The sequence below is a fragment of the Cnephaeus nilssonii genome (assembly GCF_951640355.1).
Source record: "Cnephaeus nilssonii genome assembly, chromosome: 6".
Taxonomy (NCBI): Eukaryota; Metazoa; Chordata; class Mammalia; order Chiroptera; family Vespertilionidae; genus Cnephaeus; species Cnephaeus nilssonii.
In genome coordinates this window covers 42,728,985-42,754,076 of record NC_137077.1, presented here as the reverse complement: position 1 = coordinate 42,754,076, position 25,092 = coordinate 42,728,985, and the positions used below count along the sequence as shown (strand labels likewise).

At 36.6% G+C, this 25,092-nt stretch overlaps 1 protein-coding gene across 2 annotated transcripts in view; it reads left to right on the top strand.

Moving 5' to 3' along the window:
• Positions 1 to 25,092, top strand: part of ADAMTS20 (ADAM metallopeptidase with thrombospondin type 1 motif 20) — a 177,299-nt gene that overhangs the window by 112,366 nt on the left and 39,841 nt on the right. For both annotated transcript variants that reach the window (XM_079775341.1, XM_079775340.1), the window contains exon 29: positions 21,504 to 21,671. In XM_079775341.1, the coding sequence (XP_079631467.1) occupies positions 21,504 to 21,671 (168 nt within the window). The remainder of the gene's footprint in view (positions 1 to 21,503; positions 21,672 to 25,092) is intronic.

Genomic DNA, 25,092 nt, shown 5'->3' with positions numbered 1-25,092 from the left:
CTGTCATTCAGTCTCAGCCATAGCTCCTAAGAAGTAGCAATAGTAAAGGAGTTTCCACTTCTTGCCATTAAGTAGGTAGATGAGTGATTCAAAGAAAATGAAAATAAACAAATATGAGGAAAACAGTGTGGCTAATGGCTTGTGTCCATAGTGAATGTTTATTTTTAATAACAAATTTTTTTGAAGAGTTACAACTTCCTACTTTGCTATTTTAAGAGAAGAACAATTAGCCAATTTCTTTTCCAATTATTTTTTTTAAAAATCCCAATTTATAATCTTCATGAGTTTCTATTTTAATTCATTCAGGAGATATTTATATAGCAGTTACTGTGTATTAGTGATATTTACTAGGTGTGGAGAGTAAATCAGGACATAAAGTTCATTATACAGCAGGTAAAAAAATTTTTTTTAAGATATATTAAAACAGATGACAATCAAATTATTTTTGCAACTAATGTTTCATTTCCTTATTTAATATTTATTGTTGAAAGTATTATATATGTTCCTAGTTTTCCCCCATTGACCTTTTCTAACCTGCCCCCACCCCAGGCCTTCACTACCCTATTGTCTGTGTCATATATGCATACAAGTTCTTTGGTTGATCTCTTCCTACCTACCCACCTTCTTTTAATGAAATATTTATTAATGGCAATAAGTACTACTCTAAACTAAACTAACAACATAATTGAAAATACTGTATTAAACAGAATTCTGTGAAGGAAAACTTGGATGCAATAATTAAAATTGTCAGCAGGCCTCCTGAGGGCTCCTGGGCTGCCAGAGGGAGGTCTGACTGCCAGCTTAGGCCCAATCCCCCCAGGGTGCAGGCTTAAGCTGGCAGGTGGACATCCCCCAAGGGGTCCCAGACTGCCAGAGGATGCAGGCTGGGCTGAGGGACCCCCACCCCCAAGTGCATGAATTTTCGTGCACCAGGCCTCTAGTAATGTATAAATGATAATGTGAGAACATATTTTTAAGAGACTGAAAGAATAAAAGGAAATTTATATTGCCACACCAATAAAAACTAACTCTGTTCTGCCACCAGATAGAATTCACATTCTTCCATCTGAGGGAAACTTCTTTACTGTTTATTCATGGGCCTTACAAGAATTTTCACATCTAGAAATAGGGAAGATAATCAGGCATGGCACTTCCCTCACTCTGGGACATTTCTTCAGAGTCAGGAAAGAAGCTCAAAAATAGTAGTTCATAGGGGATCCTGTGTCCATGTCAGCATTTCTCTGCTAAACTTGGAAATATCTCAATCTTAGATGAAACCAGGAGGAGGCCCTTCTTATCTCTACAGGGTGCCACGTAGAATTAGAACAACAACAGCAAAAACTATGAAGAAAGATCTATTACACAAAGCTCTCCGTTTTGTATTACCTTTTTGTAGAACTAAAGATCATTCAACTCTACCTCATTCAGATAAAACAGATTGTATATTTAAAATATCTTTATATGTATACTAGTGGCCTGGTGCACAAAATTTGTGCACGGGGGCGGGGGGTGTTCCTCAGCCCGGCCTGCACCTTCTCCAATCTGGGACTCCTCGAAGGATGTCCTACTGCTGGTTTACAGGGATTGGGCCTAAACCGGCAGTCAGACATCCCTCTCACAATCCGGGACTGCTGGCTCCAGCCACTCACCTGCCTGCCTGCCTGATCGCCCCTAACCACTCTGCCTGCCAGCCTGCTCGCCCCCAACTGCCCCCCACTGCCAGCCTTCTCACCCCCAAATGCCCCCCCGCCAGCCTGATCACCCCAATTGCCCCCACTGCTGGCCTGCTCACCCCCACCATCCCTCCCCACTGGCCTGCTCACCCCCAACTGCCCCCCTGCTGGCCTGCTCACTCCAAACTGCCCCCCCTCTGTCCTGATCACCTCCAACTGACCCCCACTGATGGCCTGCTCACCCCCAACTGGCCCCCCTGCTGGTCTGCTTACCCCCAATGGCCCCTGCCATCCCATCCTGGCCTGATCAACCCCCAGCGACCCAAGGTCCCAGCCCCTCCTTTTTTTCTTTTCCTTTTTTTTTTTTTTTTTTGCACCTCCTTGAGCGGAGGCCAGGGCCAGCTGGAAGCAAGTATCTAGGATTTATTTGTCTTCTATAATTGAAACTTTGTAGCCTTGAGCAGAGGCCAGGGCCGGCCAGGAAGCTTGGCTTTCTACATCACCAGGGGCAACCCAAGCCTCCTGCTTGCTCCAGTTCCGTGGCCACTGCCATTTTTGTTGGGATTTATTTATCTTCTATAATTGAAACTTTGTAGCCTTGAGTGGAGGCCAGGGCCAGCCAGGGCAGGTGGGTAGTTTGGCTTCCTCCATTTCCGGGGAAACCCAAGCCTCCTGTTTGCTCCAGCTCCGTGGCCGGCCGCCATCTTAGTTGGGTTAATTTGCATATTCACTCCTGATTGGCTGGTGGGCATGGAGTGGTGTAGTGGAGTGATGGTTAATACACTAATCTTTTATTAGTGTAGATGTGTGTGTGTGTGTGTGTGTATAAAGGTAGAAAGTCTAGCTATTTTTGATTATATATATATATATATATATATATATATATATATATATATATATGAAACCCTCACCCAAGGATATATATAGAGAGAGAGGAAGAAAGGGCCAGGAGAGTGAAAGAAAGAGAGAGAGAGGAACATCAATGGGAGAGAGAAACATCAAAACATCAATTGGGCCTTCTGTATATGCCCAACCAGGGATTGAACCCACAACCTAAGTATGTGCCTTGACTGGGAATTGAACTGGCAACCTTTCAGTGTATAGGACTACACTCAACCAACTGAGTCACTGGCCAGGCTGTTCATATATTTTTTCTACATGGCATTCATTCATTCATTCATTCATTCATTTGTAAACATTTATAGATATGGTTTCTGCCTTTATTGAGTTTAGAATTCTCACTTATAATTCACTTCACCAACTGTAGTATTTGGGCATATAAAAGTAGAAAGTCTAGCTATAGTTGATATGTAATTTATACATGAAACTCATCCTAATATCCTAATTTTTATTGTGTTAGTAGGTATTCTATTTACTTAGATATGGCAAAGTAGACTGTTAAGAGTATGGTCTATAGTGAGGAGTGCTTTAGAGATATTTTTTGTGTTTTATATAATTAAAAATTATCTCTAAGTTTTTCTGTCAAACTATGAAGATTTTTTATGGTTACTTTTAAATTCAAAATATGGAGAAAACCATGTTATGAATGATACTCATAGATTGGGAAATTTTTTCTTATATATTTGTTGGTTCTTAGGAAGTCTAAAGAATTTTTTAAAAGGGAAATTGATTGGAAAGATTTTAGCTTGTGGTTAAAACAAAAAGCAGCTTCCTCTTTGGAAATCTCTTTTATCAGAAACTAAAATTTAAAAGTCTGGGAGTAACTTTAGAATTTCATTTAGGTACCTGATATCTCAATAAAAGAAGCAATATAAAATGATCAGATTTATTTGATAATTTTTAAGAACTAAACGATGGCATATTCTCCTACCAAATAAAGCCCCATAATTCAGATACACAGAAATCTGCATTTTCTCATTTGAATAAACAATATAATATTTCTTCTACAAAAGAATATACTATTTCAACAAGTTTTTTGACTGAAGTACCACAGTTTTTATTTTAATTTTTTAATAGTTATAGTTTACATTAAATATTATTTTGTATTAGTTCCAGGTGTACAGCATAGTAGTTAGACAATCAAATACTTTACAAAGTGTTACCCCTCAATATTTCCAGTATCCTCCTGGCACAAACATAGCTATTACAACATTTTTTACTCTATTTCCTATGCTGTACTTTACATCCCCATGACTATTTTGTAACTACCAATCTGTACTTCTCCAACCCTTCACCATTTTCACCCAGTCCCACAACACCCTCCTCCTGGCAACGATCAATTTGTTCTCTGAATCTAATGGTCTGTTTTGTTTTTTATATTGTTCTTTAGATTCGACATGTAAGTAAAATATAGCATTTGCCTTTCTCTGTCTGACTTATTTCACTTAGCAAAATGCTCTCTAGAACCATATATGCTGTCACAAATGTTAAGATTCCATTCTTTTTTATGGCTGAGTAATATTCCATTGTATATATGTACTTCTTCTTTATACGCTCATCTACTAATAGGCACTTGGGTTGCTTCCATATCTTGGCTATTATAAATAACTAGAAGCCCGTTGCACGAAGTTTCGTGCAATAGACTTTCCTTCACCTGGCTGCCAGCATCAGTTTTCCGCCACTACCAGTTTTCCTCTAGCCACCTGCCAATAGGAGCGCCTCCCGCCAGCGCAATCTCTGGCCTCTGGCCTCTGGCCACCCGCCGATCGGAGCGCCTCCCGAAGGCTGGGGGCGGGACTCGGGGTGGCCAATGGCACTGGCTGGAGGCGCTCCAATCGGCAGGTGGCTAGAGGAAAACTGGTATCGTCGGAAAACTGATGCCAGCAGCCACGCAATCGGCCACCCCGAGTTCCACCACCAGCGCCTTCCAACGGCCCCATGGGTCCTCCCGCAGAGCTGGCCGTTTAGGCCGGTGAGAGGAGCGGGGGACGGGGACTTGCGAGTCCCCGCCCCCCACTCCTCCCGTCAGCCAATCGGCCACCCTGAGTCCCGCCCCCCGCGCCTCCAGCCCGCCCAATCGTGGGCGTAGCGGAGTGATGCAATTTGCATATTACCTTTTTATTATGTATGATGTTGCAATAAATATAAAGGTGCATATATTCCTTTGAAGTAGTATTTTAGGTTTCTTTGGATATATACCCAGAAGTGGGATCACTGGGTCACAGGTAGTTCTATTTTTAATTTTTTGAGGTAACTCCATACTGCTTTCCACAGTGGCTGCACCAATCTACAGTCCCATCAACAGTTAAGAGTTCACTTATTTCCATATCCTTGCAAACACTTGCTGTTTGTTGACTTATTGATGGTAGCCATTCTACAGATGTGAAGTGATATCTCTTTATAGTTTTAATTTGCATTTCTCTGATGATTAGTGACTTTGAGCATCTTTTCATATGTCTATTAGCCACCTGTATGTCTTCTTTGGAGAAGTGTTTATTCAGATCCTTTGCCCATTTTTTAAATTGGATTTTTTTTTTTGGTGTTGTGTTGTGTAAGTTCTTTATAAATTTTGGAAATTAACTGCATATCAGATGTATCATTGGCAAATATGTTCTCCCATTCAGTAGTTGTCCTTTCATTTTGATGATGGTTTCCTTTGCTGTGCAAAGACTTTTAGTTTGATGTAGCCCTATTTTTTTTTTTTGGTTTTCTTTGCCCAAAGAGATATATCAGAAAAAATAATACTAAGAGAAATGATTGAGATTTTACTGCCTTTGTTCTCTTTTAGGAGTTTTATGGTTTTGAGACTTAGCTTTAAGTCTTTAATCCATTTTGAGTTTATTCTTATGTATGGTGTAACAAGGTGGTCTACTTTCATTTTTTTGCATCTATCAGTCCAATTTGTCCAACACCATATATTGAATAGACTGCCTTTATATAATTGTATTTTCCTGCCTTCTTTGTCATATATAATCGACCATTTAAGAAAACTAGGTGACTACTAAAAACTGAAATTTAATGCAATTTGATTATGTTGGGTGCAGTGTTCATAATAAGGATATAAACCATTTACAGCTATGTTCTTTCCAGTTAGACCATGCTTTTCCATGTTTTTACTAATGAATGAAACTCAAGATGCCACATTTTGAGAGGGTCATAACAAAAGAGATTGGAATAATTAAAGAGTTGGACTAGATAGATAAATTTAACCAGGGAAACAAAAAGAGAAAAACAGCTGTTTTCAAATATTTGCCCTGTGAAATTGGATGTAGTCTTACTTCAAGGTGCAGAATAAGAATTACAGGTGAATATTTCATATATGTATATCAGTTTCAGCTCAAAATGAAGAACAATAATCATATAGTTTTCCTAAAAAGAAATAGCTACTTCTTTTCCCTGTTTCTTAAAAAACAAAACAAAAAAAACCCAAAAAAGGTAAAACCCTAACCGATTTGGCTCAGTGGATAGAGCATTGGCCTGTAGACTGAAGGGTCTCAGATTCGATTCCCATCAAGGGCACATACCCGGGTTGCAGGCTCAATCCCCAATGTAGGGCTTGTAGAAGGCAGCCCAATCAATGATTCTTTCTCATCATTGATGTTTCTATCTCTCCCCCTCTCCCTTCCTCTCTAAAATCAATAAAAATATATTTTTAAAAAGTTACATTTTTCCATTTGTGCAAATCTCAAAATGTGTTTAGTAGACCCTCACATTTAATTAATAATTTTGATGATTATAGATTGAAAATTTTCTTCAGAATTTCTAAGGAAGGCATTACTTTATCCTCTAGCAATCTCAGCTATTATGAAATCTGGTAATCTAATTCCCAGTCTGTTGTATATACCTTTTATCTACACCTGAGCCAATGAGGCTTTGGTTTCTTCTCTTAATCCCTAGTGTTCTAATACTTCATGATGAAGTGACTTAATGTTTTCAAATTTAGTTTGCCAGGCATTCTGTAGGTCCCTCCATTAAGGAGACTGGTGTTGAGAAATTGGTTGTATTATTTCTTAGATAATTTCTATGCAAACATTTTCTTTTTCCTTTTTTTATTGTTTAAAGTACTACATATAGTAGTACATATATCTCCTTTTTTCCCCCCATTGACCTTCCCCCAGCCTCACCTACCCCCTGTCGCATGCCCTCATCCCACTCCCCCAGTGTCTTATGTCCATTGGTTGTGCTTATGTGCATGCATACAAGTCCTTCGGTTGATCTCTTTCCCCCCCCCACACACACACTTCCCAGCCTTCCTGCTGTAATTTGACAGTCTGTTCGATGCTTTACTGCCTCTATCTATCTTTTTGTTCATCAGGTTATAATGCTCTTTATTTTCCATAAATGAGTGAGTTCATGTGGTATTTTTCTTTCATTGCCTGGCTTATTTCACTTAGCATAATGTTCTCCAGTTCCATCCATGCTGCTGCAAATGGTAGGAATTCCTTCTTTTTTATAGCAGCATAGTATTCCATTGTGTAGATGTACCATAGTTTTCTAATCCACTCATCTGCTGGTGGGCATTTAGGCTGTTTCCAAATCTTAGCTATGGTGAATTGTGCTGCTATGAAGTGCATATATCCTTTCTGATTGGTGTTTCTAGTTTCTTGGGATATAATCCTAGAAGTGGGATTACTGGGTCAAATGGGAGTTCCATTTTTAGTTTTTTGAGGAAACTCCATACTGTTCTCCACAGTGGCTACACCAGTCTGCATTCCCACCATCAGTGCACGAGGGTTCCTTTTTCTCCGCATCCTTGCCAGCACTTGTTTGTTGATGATTGCCATTCTGACAGGTGTGAGATGGTACCGCATTGTCATTTTGATTTGCATCTCTTGGATAATTAGTGACTTTGAGCATGTTTTTATATGTCTCTTGGCCTTCCTTCTGTCTTCTTTCGAAAAGTTTCTATTTAAGTCTGTTGCCCATTTTTTATTGGATCATTTATCTTCCTTTTATTAAGTTGTATGAGTTCCCTGTAAATGTTGGAGATTAAACCTTTATCAGTGATAACATTTGCAAATATGTTCTCCCATACAGTGGGCTTTCTTGTTTTGTTGATGGTTTCTTTTGCTGTGCAAAAGCTTTTTATTTTAATGTAGTTCCATTTGTTTATTTTCTCTTTAGTTTCCATTGCCCTAGAAGCGGTATCGGTGAAGAAATTGCTTCAACATATGTCTGAGATTTTGCTGCCTATGGATTCTTCTAGTATTTTTATGGTTTCCTGTCTTGTGTTTAAGTCCTTTATCCATTTTGAATTTATTTTTGTGTATGGTATAAGTTGATGGTCTAGTTTCATTATTTTGCATGTATCTGTCCAGTTTTCCCAACACCATTTATTGAAGAGACTGTCTTGACTCCATTGTATGTTCATGCCTCCTTTGTTAGATATTAATTGAGCTCTATGCAAACATTTTTATTGTTCTTTCTTGAACTCTTTCTGGTTAATTATTAGTATTCTTGGATTGATTCTCTAATTCTCTTGTTTTTATTTCCCCATTTTAATATCCCTGTCACTTGCTTTTACTTAATGGTAAATGTCAGTGCCTAAACTAACTGCTGAATTATTTATTTTATTTTTAACTATCAAAATATTTTTCTTGCATTCTGATTGTTTGTTTGTTTTTTTTGGGGGGGGGTCACAGTATTGTATTCTTGTTTTATCCAAACAACATCTACTCTCTGTCTTGTTAATTACAGTTTTGTTCTATTTTGAGGGGAAATTCTCTCGTTTGCCTCCTCATCCTTGGGACCCTTTCTTTAGGGTGTGAGTGAGTGGTTTTCTAGTAATCCTACTAAAGCTTTTCTTCAAAAGTTGATGAACCTCTGCAGCTCATTCTTGTTTAACAGTAAAACGCTAGGGAATTCATTGAAAGCTCTGCAATTGCATCGAGTTCAGTGACTGATGATTTTCCCTGCGAATCAATATTTTAAGTTCTTTTTTTCTTGGAGACCCAGTTTGTCAGAGAAGAACCCCTAATGCCCTGTTTGTGAGGAAGGGTGGTACAGGCAGAGAGATGATGGGTCAAGATTCAGTGTGAGACATTCCCTTCTTTTTACCCCAGCATCCCCAACGCAAGCCCAACCAGTTTAAGTCCTCCAGGAAACAGGCCTCTATCTGGCTGCAGAGTAGAGGAGTCGCAGCGCTACTTGGTGCTGAGTCTGTCGGGGGGTTTGGGGTACAAGTTGGCCTTGCTTCACATTGACCTCTATTCTTGTTATCCTTTCTGCTTCTTCTGAGGTTACTGAAACCTATTTTATTTACTTTGACTTTGTGGGTTGAAAACAATTGAGGAGAATAAATGAATATGTATGGTCAGTCACTCCACTGTTTTTAACTGAAACTGTTTTGTTGTTGTTTTTTAACCCAATATCTATTCACCTTCTGTTTCACTTTCTCTACCTTCTCCACACTCTGGAAATAACTTGAAGTATGTCTGATGTGTTTTTCACCATCTAGGTAAACAGTTTTTCCCCCCAGGGAAACAGACAGGATCTTACTGAAATTCCATTGGAGTGTTTATCCTCCTTATCTCACCACAGAATGAGTCTCACTGTAAAAGTCTTGATCATGTTCCAATCAAGTGTTTACTAGAGGAATTCATGCCACAGTTATATTTCCACTATGGCTTTTATATTTCCTCAGTATTTGGGAAAGGAAGAAAAAGAAAGGAGAATGGAGGTTTCACAGGCATGTGGAATATTGAGTCAAGCACTGTTTTAGGTTCAGTCATATGTTCTCTTTAATCTCACACCTGCCCTGAGGTGTATGTATTATTACTGCCACTTTAAGATAAGACCGAGGACCAGCAAAATTAAGTATAAGCATCTACAAGGCTGCTCAGCCACTGACAACTGAGAGTCAAATGTAAATTTTTTTATTCCAGATTCCAGGCCCCTTTTATTATTCTATCCTCTACTCCTTAGTAGTAAATAATATGAACCCCCACCTTAAATTTTAACACAAATAATTCATATTTATCTTAAGATAATTTTTAAATTAGCTTTAATTCCCTGAAATATTAAATCAATCCCTAAAACATTCTTGCCTCAACATTTTTATTGCATATGATAAAGAGACACAATTATGTGGAATGGCGCATTTTAATTTCAGCTCTGACTTTTCCTTTGTCAAAGTATTCATAGAGCTCCCTTTTTATTTCTCATCTGAGAGTTCTCTGTGCATATTCCTTTCAGATCTTTATAGCCCTACTTAAAAGCAAACTTCTTGGCTTTATTTCTGTTAACTCCCACAGCTAGTACGAAAACATTTGTAGAAATGTGGAATGGTAAATCCTGCTATTCTGCTGGCACTTGATTTTAAGAATTTTGTAAATGTTACCATAGTAACTAGTGCCTTAAAAGTAAAAAAATAAAATAAAAAATTAAAAGGTATGCTTTAGTCATTTTCCTGGTCTCTTTACCTTTCCATAGTCTGCCCACACTGGATAGAGGGATGTGCTCTGTTTTCTACAGGAAGGCAGATGCTCGTGATTCTGACAGAGGCTCCTAGGGGGTGAGACAGGAATGGGGTTTCCATCATGGGATGTGCCATATGGTCTTACAAGTCCCGTGTGCTGTGGTTTGTATAAAGACATCCAGAAAGAGTAAATTCACAGTAATGGCCCCAAAAGGATAGTTAAAACTAGACAAGATTTATATTATTCTCATACGGGCAATAACATTTTTTTCCCTCTTAATCATATAATTATAAAGATTTGTGTTATTCAATGAGTCAATAAAAACTCCAAACAGGAACTCTTTAGATTAGTTCCACTTGCTAAACAGATTTTATAGGGGAATTTGAAATGTGTATTACCCCTTTGTAGTACAAACAAACTACATACTATTAGAAAGGTAAAAGAATAAATTACAAGTTTTAAACTAATGGCAGTTTTTTCTGAGTCTTTCTTGTTGCAGATGGTGCTTAACATTTTGAATTAGAATCACAATTTCTGTTGCTTCTAGCAAATAAATCTTCATTCAGTACTGTTTGCAGGTTTATAATGATTGCTTATCAAATCTTACTATTGGACAAAACTAATCTAATAATAGAGTAATTATCAGATAACTGTGTGACTTTTTTATGCTGATTTATTTTATGTGTGGGAAATAATATTGTATGATAAGTGAAAATTTCTGTATAAAGTACTTGCATGAGTTATTGCAACTTTCACCCAGGTTTTATATTTGAAAATGAAAATAATCACAAAACTTTTCCAAAGTCATAATTTAGACAATATTAACAACTAGATTATAAAATATCTTTAAATATTATTGCCAGTTGAATAAGCCATATTGCACTGACTAGCTTAAAACTTTAAATCTATTGTGGGAATATAAATCTATACACATATATGTTCAAAAGTAAAATTTTAGAACATAAAATAGAAGATAATTTTACAATTCCAGTATGATAAAGATATGAAAGTTTACAGGATGTTATTAAGTATATATTTCTTTGACCATTAAGTTGGAACTCAACATTTTTTCAAATGAATCTGCCTTAAAATTTTTTAAATGTCTGAAGGTGCCAGTTTTACATATAATCAGATGCAATGCAATAGAATAAAATATTTTAGTGATGAATATTTTTAAAACCAAATGCTGTCTTGGTTTATTAAAGCTGCATAGTCAAAGGATGTCTGTAACAGGTTAAAAAGGTAAATTTCAAACTCTATTAAACTTTAAAACTCTAAGTATAATCTTTCAGGAAATACTATGAATGGGGTCCCTGTTGATAGATTTGGTATCTCACTCCTTAGTGCACATATGTGTTGAATTAAAGGAACAGTAGCAGCAGTATTTTACAGATTTGACACTCTATCTTAATATGCATATTTTATCTTTTTCTGTTTGTTTTTGTTTAAACAGAGAGATACCTTACTCTACTGTGGATGTTTTATTCTAGTCTAACTACTTTAATGTCTTACTTCTCTAATAATTGAGGAGCTCAGTTTAAAAGTGTTCCACCACTGTAGATAATGCCATTGATTACGAAGCAATTGTATAAAACTTCTATCTAAGATTTTACTGTAGTGACAGGTTTTTCTCTTAGATATGTAGGTATTATTAGTTTCCTAAAGATTTCAAAACCATGTTGTTCCTGGGGCTTAGATATAGCCTCTATTTTATTTAGAAAATGTTATAGGCTTCTTAAAAAGTATAAAGAAAGAAAAAACACATATATGCATAGATGCATACATGCAGTATAATATCTAATTTTTAATACATAATATCTAATTTCTGGTCTATATTGACCTGAAACTCTATCAATTCCCTATTTAATTTGTCATTTCATAGACATACCTCTTGTTTCATAATCTATACTAATAAAAGGTAATATGTAAATGGTCGTGATACCCTCATGTGGTAACGACCAATCAGCAGCAGGCTGCGTGCGCTGCAGGCATGGGTGGGCGGGGCTGTGTGCGCGGCAAGGCCCGGGGACATGAGGCTGCATCCCCCACCCGGTGCTGGCCAGGGATGTGACGCTATTATTGTTTATTTCTTAATAAATTTATATATTATTTTCATACACATTTTACTAATTTTCTTTCATCTCTGACACTTCTATTATAGAGAAAGGGCAAATAGCAATATTAAAATATTTTCTCTAATTAATTCCCTTTTAGTGTGCACTGGGCCACTAGTAGTATTATAAAGGCATTTAACATAATCACCAAAACATCATTTAATAAAATCTTGACCAAAATAGCTACGATTATTTTTCCATTAAAAAAATTCAACTTTGCTACAGAAACATAAAATAGCTAGGTTTAGAAAAAGTGCAAAACAAAAATAAATACTACATGTACCTATACTGAGAAATTCATTGATACTCTGGACTTTTCCTGAAGACTAGGGAATGTCCTTGAAATGAAGGAAAACACTAACTAATCCCCTCGAGTTATTCCAAGAGAGACACTCTATACCTAATTATGTTTTAGCTATTCCAATATGTTTGTTTTTAAGTCAGAATCACTTCATTTTATGCATTTTAAACTGATGCTTCTTATTCAGATGAATTTGTTCTGATAGAAATGATTTATGGTTTGTAAAGAGAGGGTTAGACTTGTACTGTGTGATAATTACATTTCTGTGAGTTTAGCTCCCTTAAAGCAAAAGTCGTGTGAATTCTTTGTCACGGGGTAGTACGTTTTCCTTGGTTGTCTGAAGAAATTAGCTAATATCTGCCATGCAGTGAACAGTTGGGTAGGTGTGACACCCAGCCAAAATGCTGTGAGCTTTTATGCTTTTTTGTTTATCCTAACCTGAGGATATTTTTTCCATGGATTTTTAGAGAGTGGAAGGGAGGGGGAGAGAGAAATATTGATGTGAGAGAGACACATCTACTGATTGCCTCCCGCATTCACCCAGACCGGGGCTGGAAGATCCAGCCTGCAACCAAGGTGTGTGCCCTTGACCTGAATCAAACCTGAGACCCTTCAGTCTGCAGGCCAATGCTCTAACCACCGAGCTAAACCAGTGGGGGCAGATGACTATGGACTGTGACAGATGTCATATCTAGAAATAAAGTAAAAATTTGTTTCTTTACATGATTTATGACTTATGAGGTTTATGTTTTGAAAAAGCAATTAGAAAATTCCAAATATTTTGAAAAGCAATGTGAAAGTTATTAGCAATGCACCACTTATTTTTATATGGTTTAGTATTTTCTTGTTAGTCATTTTTTTTTTTGTCTAATAGCAACATTAGAAAACTAAAATTAAGGCAAATTACTGAGAGAAAATTTATTATATTTATGTCTAGTTAGATTATTTAGGATAGGTGAAAAACTAAATGCCATAATTTTTAACCATCCACGAAATGGTTTGTGACTAAGCAAGATTGAATAAAATGTTTACAATGGTATTGTCACATTTTGAAATATTCTGTTTAACTTTAAATATTTTCCTGATCATCAAATGGATAGGAGTGTTAAAAGGAGCAGTAGTTTTATTGTTATAAGATACCTCTAGTTCTGATTAATTGACCTTGAATGACTAACTGACCTCTGTTGATTTTATTTATTTTAACAATTTTTAAATTATAGTTGACATACAATATTGTATTCATTTCAGATGTGCAATATAGTGATTGGACACGTATATACCTTACAAAGTTATTGCCACAATATGACTAGCACCCACCTGGCATCCTACACCGTTATTATGATATTATTGACCATATTCCCTATGCTATACTTTATATCTCTGTGGCTTATTTTATAATTGGCAGTTTGTACTTCTTAATCCCTTCACATTTTCCACCCATTTTCTACCCGCCTCCTGTCTGACAACCATTAATTTGTTTTTTGTGCATCTGTTTCTCTTTTGTTTATTCATTACTTTTTATTTTAGATTCCACATATATGTGAAATCATATATTTCTCTTTCTCGGACTGACTTATTTAGCATCTTACCTTCTAGGTCCATCCATGTTGTCGCAAATGGAAAGATTTTATTCTTTTTATGGCTGAGTAGTATTCTATTGTGTATACCACATTTCTTTATCCATTCATCTGTTGATGGACACTTAAGTTGCCTCCATATCTTGGCTATTGTAAATAATTCTGCAGTGAACATAGGGTTTTTGGGACTTTTTCAGATAAACACCCAGAAGTGGGTTTGCTGGGTCATATGGTAGTCCTATTTTTAAATTTTTGAGGCTTTTTCATAATTTGTGCACCGGGCCTCTAGTAATTAATAAATGATAATAGAAGTATAAACTCTGTGTTTTGCATGCTCACAACTATGAACTTACTTTTGTCCACCCTGTATTTGGGCTGATTGCCCCTTATTGGATATATCATTTGCAAATTTCTTTCATTCAGTAGGTTTCATTTTTGTTTAGTCGATGGTTTCTTCACAGTGCAAAAGCTTTTTTTCAATTTTTTTATTAAGGTATTATATGTGTACATATCTTACCATTGCCCCCCCCCACCCACTCCCATTTATGCCCTCACCCCCCAGAGTTTTGCGTCCATTGGTTATGTTTATATGCATGCATACAAGTCCTTTGGTTGATCTCTTATCTTCCCCACCTCTCCCTAACCTTCCTGCTGTAATTTGACAGACTGTTTGATGCTTTACTGCCTCTGTATCTATCTTTTTGTTCAAGTTTATAATGTTCTTTATTATCCATAAATGAGTGAGATCATGTGATATTTTTCTTTCATTGACTGGCTTATTTCACTCAGCATAATGTTCTCCAATTCCATCCAGGTTGTTGCAAATGGTAAGAATTCCTTCTTTTTTATGGCAGCACAATATTCCATTGTGTAGATGTACCATAGTTTTCTGATCCAATGATCTGCTGATGGGCACCTAGGCTGTTTCCAGATCTTAGCTATTGTAAATTGTGCTGCTATGAACATAGGGGTGCATATATCCTTTCTTATTGGTGTTCCCAGTTTCTTAGGATATATTCCTTGGAGTGGGATTACTGGGTCAAATGGGAGTTCCATTTTCAGTTTTTTGAGGAAACTCCATACTGTTCTCCACAGTGGCTGCACCAGTCTGCATTCCCACCAGCAGTGCACGAGGGTTCCTTTTTCTCCGCATCCTCGCCAACACTTGTCGTTTGTTGATTTGTTGATGATAGCCATTCTGACAGGTGTGAGATGGTACCGCATTGTTGTTTTGATTTGCATCTCTCGGATAATTAGTGACGTTGAGCATGTTTTCATGTGTCTCTTGGCCTTCCTTCTGCCTTCTTTTGAAAAGATTCTATTTAGGTCCATTGCCCATTTTTTTATTGGATCATTTATCTTCCGTTTATTAAGTTGTATAAGCTGCCTGTAGATGTTGGAGATTAAACCTTTATCAGTGATACCATTTGCAAATATGTTCTCCCATGCAGTGGGCTTTCTTGTTGTTTTGTTGATGGTTTCTTTTGCGGTAAAAAAAGCTTTTTATTTTGATGTAGTCCCATTTGTTTATTTTCTCTTTAGCTTCCATTGCCCTAGGGGCAGTATCGGTGAAGAAGTTCTTTTGGCATATGTCTGAGATTTTGCTGCCTGTGGATTCCTCTAGTATTTTTATGGTTTCCCGTCTTATGTTTAAGTCCAGTATCCATTTTGAGTTTATTTTTGTGTATGGCGTAAGTTGGTGATCTAGCTTCATTTTTTTGCATGTATCTGCCCAATTTTCCCAACACCATTTATTGAAGAGACTGTCTTTATTCCATTGTGCAAAAGCTTTTTAGCTTGATGTAGTCCCCCAATTTTTTATTTTCACATGGTTGCATTTACCCTAGAGGCACATCCAAAAATATATTGCTAAGACCAATGTCAAATAGTTTATAACCTATGTTTTTCTAAGACTTTTATGGTTTCAGGTTTTATATTTAAGTCTTTAATCCATTTCAAGTTTATATTGTGTATGGTGTAAGGAAGCAGTTGTTCAGTTTTTTTTTGTTTGTTTGTTTGTTTTTTTGCATGTATCTGTTTAGTTTTCCCAGCACCATTTACTGAAGAGATTGCCTTTACCCAATTGTATTTTCTTACTTCCTTTCTCATAGATTAATTTACCATATAAGCATGGTTTTATTTCTGGGCCCTCTATTTCATTCCATTGATCTATGTACCATACTGTTTGATTATAATAGTTTGTAGTATAGATTGAAATCAGGAAGTGTTATAGCTCCAACTTTGTTTTTTCTCAATAGCTTTGGTTATTCAGGGTTGTTTTTTTTTTTTTTTTTGGTTCCATATATTTTTAGGATTATTCTAATTTTGTGAAAAATGCCATTTATATTTTGATAGGGATTGCATTGCATTGAATCTATAGATTGCTTTGGGTAAATATTCTTCCAGTTTATGAGCACAGTATATCCTTCCAGTTATTTGTTTTCCTGTTCAGTTTCTTTCATTATGTCTTATAGTTTTCAGAGAATAGGTCTTTTACCTCCTTAGTTAAATTTATTCTTGGGTATGTGATTCTTTTTAAAAATATATTTTTATTGATTTCATAGAGGGAGAGAAAGATAGAAACATCAACGATGGAGAGTCACCAATCTGCTGCCTCCTGCATGCCCTCTCCTGGGGATCGAGCCCACAACCCGGGCATGTGCCCATGTGCCCTGACAGAGAATTGAACCATGACCTCCTGGTTCAAGGTCAATGCTCAACCACTGAGCCACACCTGCTTGGCTATGATTCTTTTTGATGCAATTGTAAATGGGATTGTTTTCTTAATTTCTCTTTCTGATCATTTGTTATTAGTATATGAACATACAACAGATTTCTGAATATTAATTTCTATCCTACAACTTTACTGAGTTATAAATAGTTTTTTAGTGGAATCTTTAAGGTTATATAGTATCATTCTATCTCAAATAGGGACTTTTATTTCCTTTGCTTATCCGATTGCTGTGCCTAGGATATTTAATACAATGTTCAATAAAAGTGGTGAGAATAGGTATTCTTATTTTTAGAGTTTTCTGAGTTTGGCTGTTTTCTTTATCCTTACCTAAATATTTATATGAAATATATATTATTTTACCAAAATTACATATGAAAAATAGAGGTTCAGTGAGGTTAAATAAATTACCTATGGTTAGCCAGCTTGTAAAGTCTATAAAAGCCATTTTATGCATAACTAAGGTCAGGCTACTTTATTGCCTATTAAGTTATATACCAATTCTCTTAGTGTGTTTCCCACTATTGTCAGAGAGGGTGGGAAATCAGATGAACATAATAGTTTATGATAGTCTACACACACACACATACACACAAGGTTTTCCATTTTCTAGACCTGAAGATAAGTTTTATTTCCTTATTTTGTTTAGCAATTTAAGTTTCCAGAGATAATCAAGTGTCTCACAAATTAAGTCAATTCATTCACTCTTCTGTAGTGATTATTTTCTAATTCCTTTCCTTTAAAAAATAGTTTTATTGATTTTAGAGAGGAAGGGAGGGAGAGAAACACCGATGAGAGAAAAACATCAATGGTTGCCTCCTGTATGACCCCCACTGGGGATTGAGCCCACAACCCGGGTATGTGCCCTGACCAGGAATTGAACCCGTGACCTCTTGGTGCAAGGGTTGACACTCAACCCCTGAGGCACACTGGTAAGGCTGTAGTATTATATGTAAACAAATGAAGCAATAACCCACATTTCAAATATCAAAAGTAATCTTATTCTGTAATATACAACTAAACTTTAAAATAAGAATAGAGTTGTCTCAAAGTTAATCATGTTAAGAGTGGACTGATTGATTTCAGTTCTCACCTTGTTATTGAAAGTGCCAGTAACCTACATAACTGCAGAATCTATTATAGTCTGAGGGCTTACAAATTCTGTATTTGTTTAGAATGTCCTGTTTTCCATAAGTAGACAGTTGTCGTCACCTAATTTATAGGAATGGTTAATGTTAAGTTGCTTGCATTTAATGTTGCCACTTCTGAAGAGCATATCTACTATTCCATAGTAGTTATGAAAAAAAATCTGAGAATTTAAGATTATGTCAACTAAGAATGATAGAGGTGACTTTTAAGAAAAATTCTTTGCACAAGAATACTTTAAATGAATTATACAGTATTAATAAAACTTCAAGGGAATAGGATGGTTTCAGAGGCATAACAAATAAACAAAAGATTGCTAGGGTACAAGAAAAAAGAACTGGCATGTTGGGTATTCCTACTAAATGGGATATTTTTGTGGAATCTTTACAGCTCAGAATGTACTATGGTTTGAGAGAGGGAAGGTAGCAAGTCACTATTTATTTACACTAATATTGCCTCATTCCAATGAATACATCATTCTTGGTATAACATGTTCTTTTTTTTTCTTAAATCCCTACATGGACTTAGTCAGATATGATAACGTAGTTATTTTTCTTCTAATATTGGAGAAAGCGAGCTCTGCTTTAAAAGCGAAACAAAGATATAACCTATGTTGCAATCCTTTAATTTTCTATTTTTTTGTCTCTCTTCTAGAGGAACTTGAGTTAATTAACCAATAAATATTTTTCATGGAACTTAAAATGTTTTAATAAGTTATTTTATAGTTTACTAAAAACAAATAAGAATTGTTTATACCAAGGATTGACCTCAGTTAATCAGCTGATATTTATTGTACTTGACATTTTGTGGGTGATCTAAAAGTTCCTTGACCTACAGAAGCCTGGATAGATGAAGCATGTGGCAAAAATAAAAAATTAAGTGATAAAAACAGAGTGAGCCTTAGACAGAAGAGTTCAGAGAAATGGAAGACGGATATGTGTTTGCCCTAGAAATGGGGTTGACTCAGAGCTTTAAGGATAAGATTTAGAAAGCTGGGACGTGATTAGTCGAGGTAAAAAGAAGTATCTGAATAAGGCACTGCTCTTGACTGACTATGTCACATTAAAGAGAAGTGATTATATCATCCCTGAGTAGAGCAAAGGTAGATGATAGAAAGTAAGGTTGGAAAGGTGTAACTGAAATTTGGTGGATGAAGAAAGCAAGGAAGAATACTAAGTTTTGGGTTTTACTATTAAAGACAAGAAAGAGCCTTTGCCAGTTCTTAAGGGACGAAGAAGAGAAAGAATCAAAGATGGCCTCAAGTTAGAATATGCAGTTTTGTGGAGAATAATCTTAATTTTGATAGTGTATTGCAGTGTCCAGCTTTACAGGCCATTCACAGATACTGCCTATAGAGAAAAATCTTTAATGTCTCCTCTTATGTTACATAGTTTTGTAAATGAATTGGTTATTCTTATAAAGAGTTTACTGCACACTTACTGAGTGATTCTTGGATTCTTGGCACTGTTTAAAGAACTCAGAAGTTTGCAAAAACAGACACACAGGAGCAATATCTAGATAAGGCATATCAAAATATATAAAACCATCCATCTTTGTTCATCAACAAACCTACTTCTTCAAGACTGAGTTTAAATATTACTTTCTCCTTTAGTACTTATAAAATAACCCAGAAAGAAATGACCAGTTCCTGTGAATTTCTTAAATCTATTATAATTTTTATTGTGTCATTTTAATGGTCTTTAGTGTCTTGTGTCTTTCTCTAATATTTATTGGGTTTAATATTTAAGATATACCCTGCCATTATTAACTTAATAGGTGTATGTGTCATTTAGATTATGAGTACTTTGAGGGCAAATTTAGGGCAAAAGCAAGAGATGGTGTTTAACTAATCTGCAATTCTTGGTATATTGTAGAAAGTGATATTTATAATGAATAAAATAATATTTCTTCATTTTTCACAAGTACTACTGTGTTGCCATAATTAATATTCACAATAATTACTACTTTTTAAAGATGGGCTAACATGGAGAGTAATGAATTTTCTTTTGTTCAAATGGTTACAATTTTAAAGTTAGAAAAAATAACAACACACCTTAGGAGAAAAACTCTCTTCTCTGTGTGAATATGCATGTATACTCCCTGATAGTATATGCTTAATACTTGATGATATATGGTGTATTGGGTATAAAATATGTTATACTCTTTGAAAAATAAACAGTGAACTAAAGAAACAAGCAGGGAAGTGCCCAAGATAAGTGACCAAAATGAGTAGAGCATATAGATAGGTCTGAAAAAGATAGTCAATCGCAGGAAAGCATGTACACATAATACAGTTTAGGAGACCTGTAGATATGTTCACAAATTAAGTGTGTTAGTGGAATGTAAAGGCTGTATGTGTTAATGGGAAGAGAAGAGAACATCTCAGATATGATAACAATAAGTCAATACTCAAGACAACAATTTAAATTAATTGTCTACACAAGTGGGATTTAGTATTGCAGGTAATATAAAAAGGTAAATTATTCCCAAACTATTTTTAATTTACAGTGTTTTAAGCATCAAATAATCTGTATTAGTCTAACAGTCTTTGAACTCAGAATATACATAAAATGTATAATATATTATCTGAGGTCCTCAGAACTTGGGATATGTTTCTAAATGAAACCATATGTGAGCAGCTGTCTCAGAGTTATAAGAGGACTTGTCTGGAATTTGCATCTTCTTTGCTTAACTTTTCCCTGGTGCATATATCATGCTCGCACATGTGAGTGTCCTCTCTGAGACTATGTAAAGGAAAACAATAGAAGAGGAAGCTGATATTTCCTGAAGATGCACCATGGGTGATGGGTCTGAGTTAGACATTTCATATTCTTTATCTCATGTATCACGTTAATCTTCATAATAAACCTATAATATTGGTAGCGTTATCCCCATTTTATAAGTGAAGAAACCGAGGCTTGGGCAGGTGATTAAATGTGCCTAAAGTTACCCCACTAGGACTAGTAAGTGGCAGAGCTGGTATTCAATGCCGAGCCCAAGCTCTCTCCACTACATTGCCCTGGCCTCATTCATGAAATGGCAACTGGCTGAAACAAATTCAAACCATTGTTTATCTATATCTTTACAGAGATTTTATTCATTTTGTTTTGTACTAAACACTAGTATATTGGAAGGCTGATGGTAAAGAGATACATCTTCCAGGTTGATGCAAAAACCAAGCCAGAACCGAATTGCTCTTTAAAAACACATTTTCAGCTTTCTCAATTACAGTGGTCTGCATCAAGAGATCACTGCGTTTTTTTAAACATCCCAAACATACTTTGCAGTGTGAAAAAGCATATGGGGTTAAAAATAGAAGAGCTGGTGACTATACAAAACTGAGAGCAAGTTTTTGTTGGATTATGTGTGATAACAGGAGTTAACCTCAGATAGTCTTAAATCTTAAAAGATCTAAAAGGACTTATGTGCCAGAAAAGTGCTTGGCATATTGTAGACAATATTTTCAATAGAATAAAGGGATAATTTATGATATCAACATTAACCCAGGGTGTACTGGCAACTTTTAAATTCTAATTAGAAATATCAAAGCAATGAGGTTTTGATTGCTTTATGTTACATACTTCTTGTAGATAAATTTAAGTTAAGATAAAATGAATCAAATGCATTCGTATCTGTCTTCTAGTGTTCAGCCTCTTGTGGTAAAGGTTTAAAGTACCGTGAGGTGCTTTGTGTTGACGAAGTTCAAGGGAAATTAGAAGAAAAATACTGCAGTCATCTCCAGAAACCTCGAACTCACAAAGCTTGTAGATCTGGCAGGTGCCCTGCATGGAAAGCCAAAAGATGGAAGGAGGTATGTGATGTATTTTTGTAATTATATAAATTTAAAGATAATATCTTTGCATTTAAAGAGGATATCTTAATTTATTCAATATGCTTTGAATAACCTTGGAAGTTTTACTCCACCAAAATGTGCTTTTTTCTGTTATACATTTTTGTACTAATCTCTGAATTAATGCTGTACAGTGTTAACCACATTTGCTAAGACTCTGGTTAAGTAACAAATTAGTCATTTATTTTTTGTGTGTGTGGCTGTAAACTTTATAAGAAATTCTATTACTGAATACTAGTGGGGTTACTGATGATCAAAATATTGTTCCAGGTACCTTAACAGGAAATACATAGGATGAGGTATTTAGTAACTGCCTTGTTTCCACACCAAAGTCTTGGGTTTGAGCTAATGTTGAATCTTGGAAAAGGGAATGTTAAGTTCCAGAGGAATTTTAACTGGAGGTTGAAAGTTAAGTGACAGAACTGGGTGCCCAGCCCTAACTAAGACTAGAATCACACACACTTGAAAAAAACTCAGCAAAAAATGAAGCTGGTACACAGCTGGCATCCAGGCTGAGAACTCAATTTAAAAAAGAAGGATGAGCAATACCTGCCCTGGCAGACTCGGGGAAGTAAGCTCAAAAATCTAAATTGGGGGAGGCAGACCTTTCAGCATGGTTGTCAAGAAAAGACCAGCTTGGGAAAGGTAAGAGTCAAGGCCACGAATGAAGTTAGAAACTTTAACTAGAACTGTCCGAGGTCTGATTCCAATGAGTTTAGGCTTTCAACTCAGCCTCTGGCTGCTCTCAGCGGTACCTTAGGGTGCTTGCCCATTCCTTAAAGGGCCTAGTCCTGCAACAGGAAAAAGAAACCAATTTTCTGCTGATGGAGCTTCCTTGTCTCTGTCTGATGTTGGAACTCTATTAGAAAAATAGGGGTTCCCCTGGACTTCTAAGTCATCACCATCTACTCTATGGGTTCAGAGCCTTGGCGCAGGACGCCAGGTTTTGAGTGCCGCGGTGTCAAAGTGTTGTCACTGAATTAAAAAAACAACAACCCAAATGCAGTGAGCATCTCAGGTTCCTTTGTAGGAGAGGCAGCCTCAGTCACTGAGAAATGGGGTTAACATTTGACTGAAAAGTATGGGCAGACACACCTCTATTTTTTAATCCCTCAGAGCATACATTCTCAAGCATTTGCTTCTACATGTAACTTTAGTAAAGGAAATAACACCATTCTTAATGGTTTAGCAGAGGCCATGATTTAAAAGATCTTCTACTAACCTGTTATATTTAGTGAATGCCACTACTACCTATTAGTGACTTAAGAAAGAAATACCACACCATCTGCCTCCTTTTCCCTTGACCCCACAGTTAGTCACTCAACAGGTTCACTCAATTCTATCCAGGCAACTCTTGTATCTTCCTTGTGACCACCCCTATCTAGTTCACCCTAATCTATTCCCAAATGTACAATGGTCTCCTTGCACATATCTTTGCCATTATTTACTTGCATGTAGTGTGAGCTTTAGAAGAACTCGGATGTGACCATGTCACTTGGTACCGTCTATGACTTACTCTTGTCTTCAGAGGGTGAATCTAAAGCGTAACCTATGCTTACTTCTCCTGCATTATCCTGGGCCACTGAACCTTGGACATCAATGGATATCTTGTTCACTAAGCACTTCGCTGAGTATCTAGCTTAATACTCTGGCTTTGAATACCTCAGTTTAGTTGCAAAAAGGACTTGCCAACTCATAATTTATTAGTTATATTTGTCATATTGTGATTTTGCTTGAAGTGGGGGTTTGCCTTTCTTTATCTGGACCGTGATGTGGCAGAATAATGGCAAAGAAGCTCCCACAGAGGGTGGAGCAGAGTTAAGGCACTGAATTCAGCTTGGGGCAGATACCTCCCAATTCAGACATCAGGCAGGAGCTGCTGGGGATGGGAGCAGAAGTGAGAGAGACTTTTTGCTTCTTCTTCCCCACCAGCATTCCTGTGGATCTCCCAGATTCTGCAGCTGCTGGGGTTGGTACTCAGGAGGGACCCTTTCTGACTCTTGACCTCCAACCCCGAAACAGTAAATCAATCGTCAGTGCTAACACATTGGCCTTGGCCTGCATCAAGTATGACATTCTGTAGGATTCCCTAAAGGAGCATGTTTCAGGGGTTTCTAAGATACAGCTAGGAATAGTCAGAGACCATAGGACACGGATGGTCTTGTACAGACCCCGCTTTCTTCTCTTTGAGTTGGTTTTCCTCGCCACAGAAATTAGCTGCAGACGCCCACACAGTCCCCACATCTCTGCCAGAAACAAATGACCACTTGTGAAGCCGCTGGCTTTTGATTTATGCTATAAAAAGCACCCACATGAAGCTAATTAACAATTGCAGGCTGTCATTGCACTACATATAATAATGTCCAACAGAAGTGTAATTTCAGAGGTAGTTAGGAGATAATCACTGGTTGCTACTTGGTTCTGACTGCATAAATTGTAACAGAGCTTTAATACAATCGCTCACTATAAAATAATTTTATTTTATTACTATTTTACATTATACCTCAAATGGAGAGACTCATTCGGCAAATTGTGACCAGACATGGGCTCAAATGAGTTTTGATGTAACACCTTTATTCAGTGCTTGATATCATTTTTTTAATGAAAGGATTTAGTAATACACTTTAATCTCTGCTGCTAAACAGGAACAAACATTGCTATCCCAGGGCCATTTGTCCTCTGGGTCCAGATGTATACCTTTAGAGGAAAATTAAATACTATAATTATTATTATTTTTTAAACATATACCCCACCCCTTCTGGAACCAAAAAGATTTTTGCCAGGGTTCTTGTCCCAGCATTACAAAGGGTTCAGCAATCTGGAGAAAGGCTGTGCATAGATGATTAAGTAGGAGTCCAAAGACAAAAGATAATTTTGAAAGACATTGGGGGTCAGAGGAGCTTCAGCTAAAGGAGCTAAAGACTCTCTTGTCTCAGGACCCCTTGCTTTTTATTAACACAATTTGTCCTAAGGCAAGGTGGAGATAATACACTTAAAAGGGTAGGGTACAGAAGCGTTGTCAGATTGGGGTATAGCCTACAGCTGTTCAGGTGTTTGGCCAACAGGAGGCAATAACATGTAGATTAAGATGCCCTGAGTGGTCTGGCAGCAAACAATTATCATATTCAGGTTTGGGGGAGATGCTTTTTAGCAGTTCCAACAGATGATTACATATGTGACTTAGCCCTTGTTGAGCCCCCAAGCTTCATCAACCTTTTGATAAAACTCTTGTAATTATGACATGCTGGAATTGGCTTCTGGCAGATTTTCCCCCACTTAATTTTACCTATTTGGGAATACCAGCTTCACTTATAAATTTAAGTGTTTAAGGCTAAAATGGTGCTAGATTCTTCATTGTCTCATGCCTCATCTACTTAGTTCA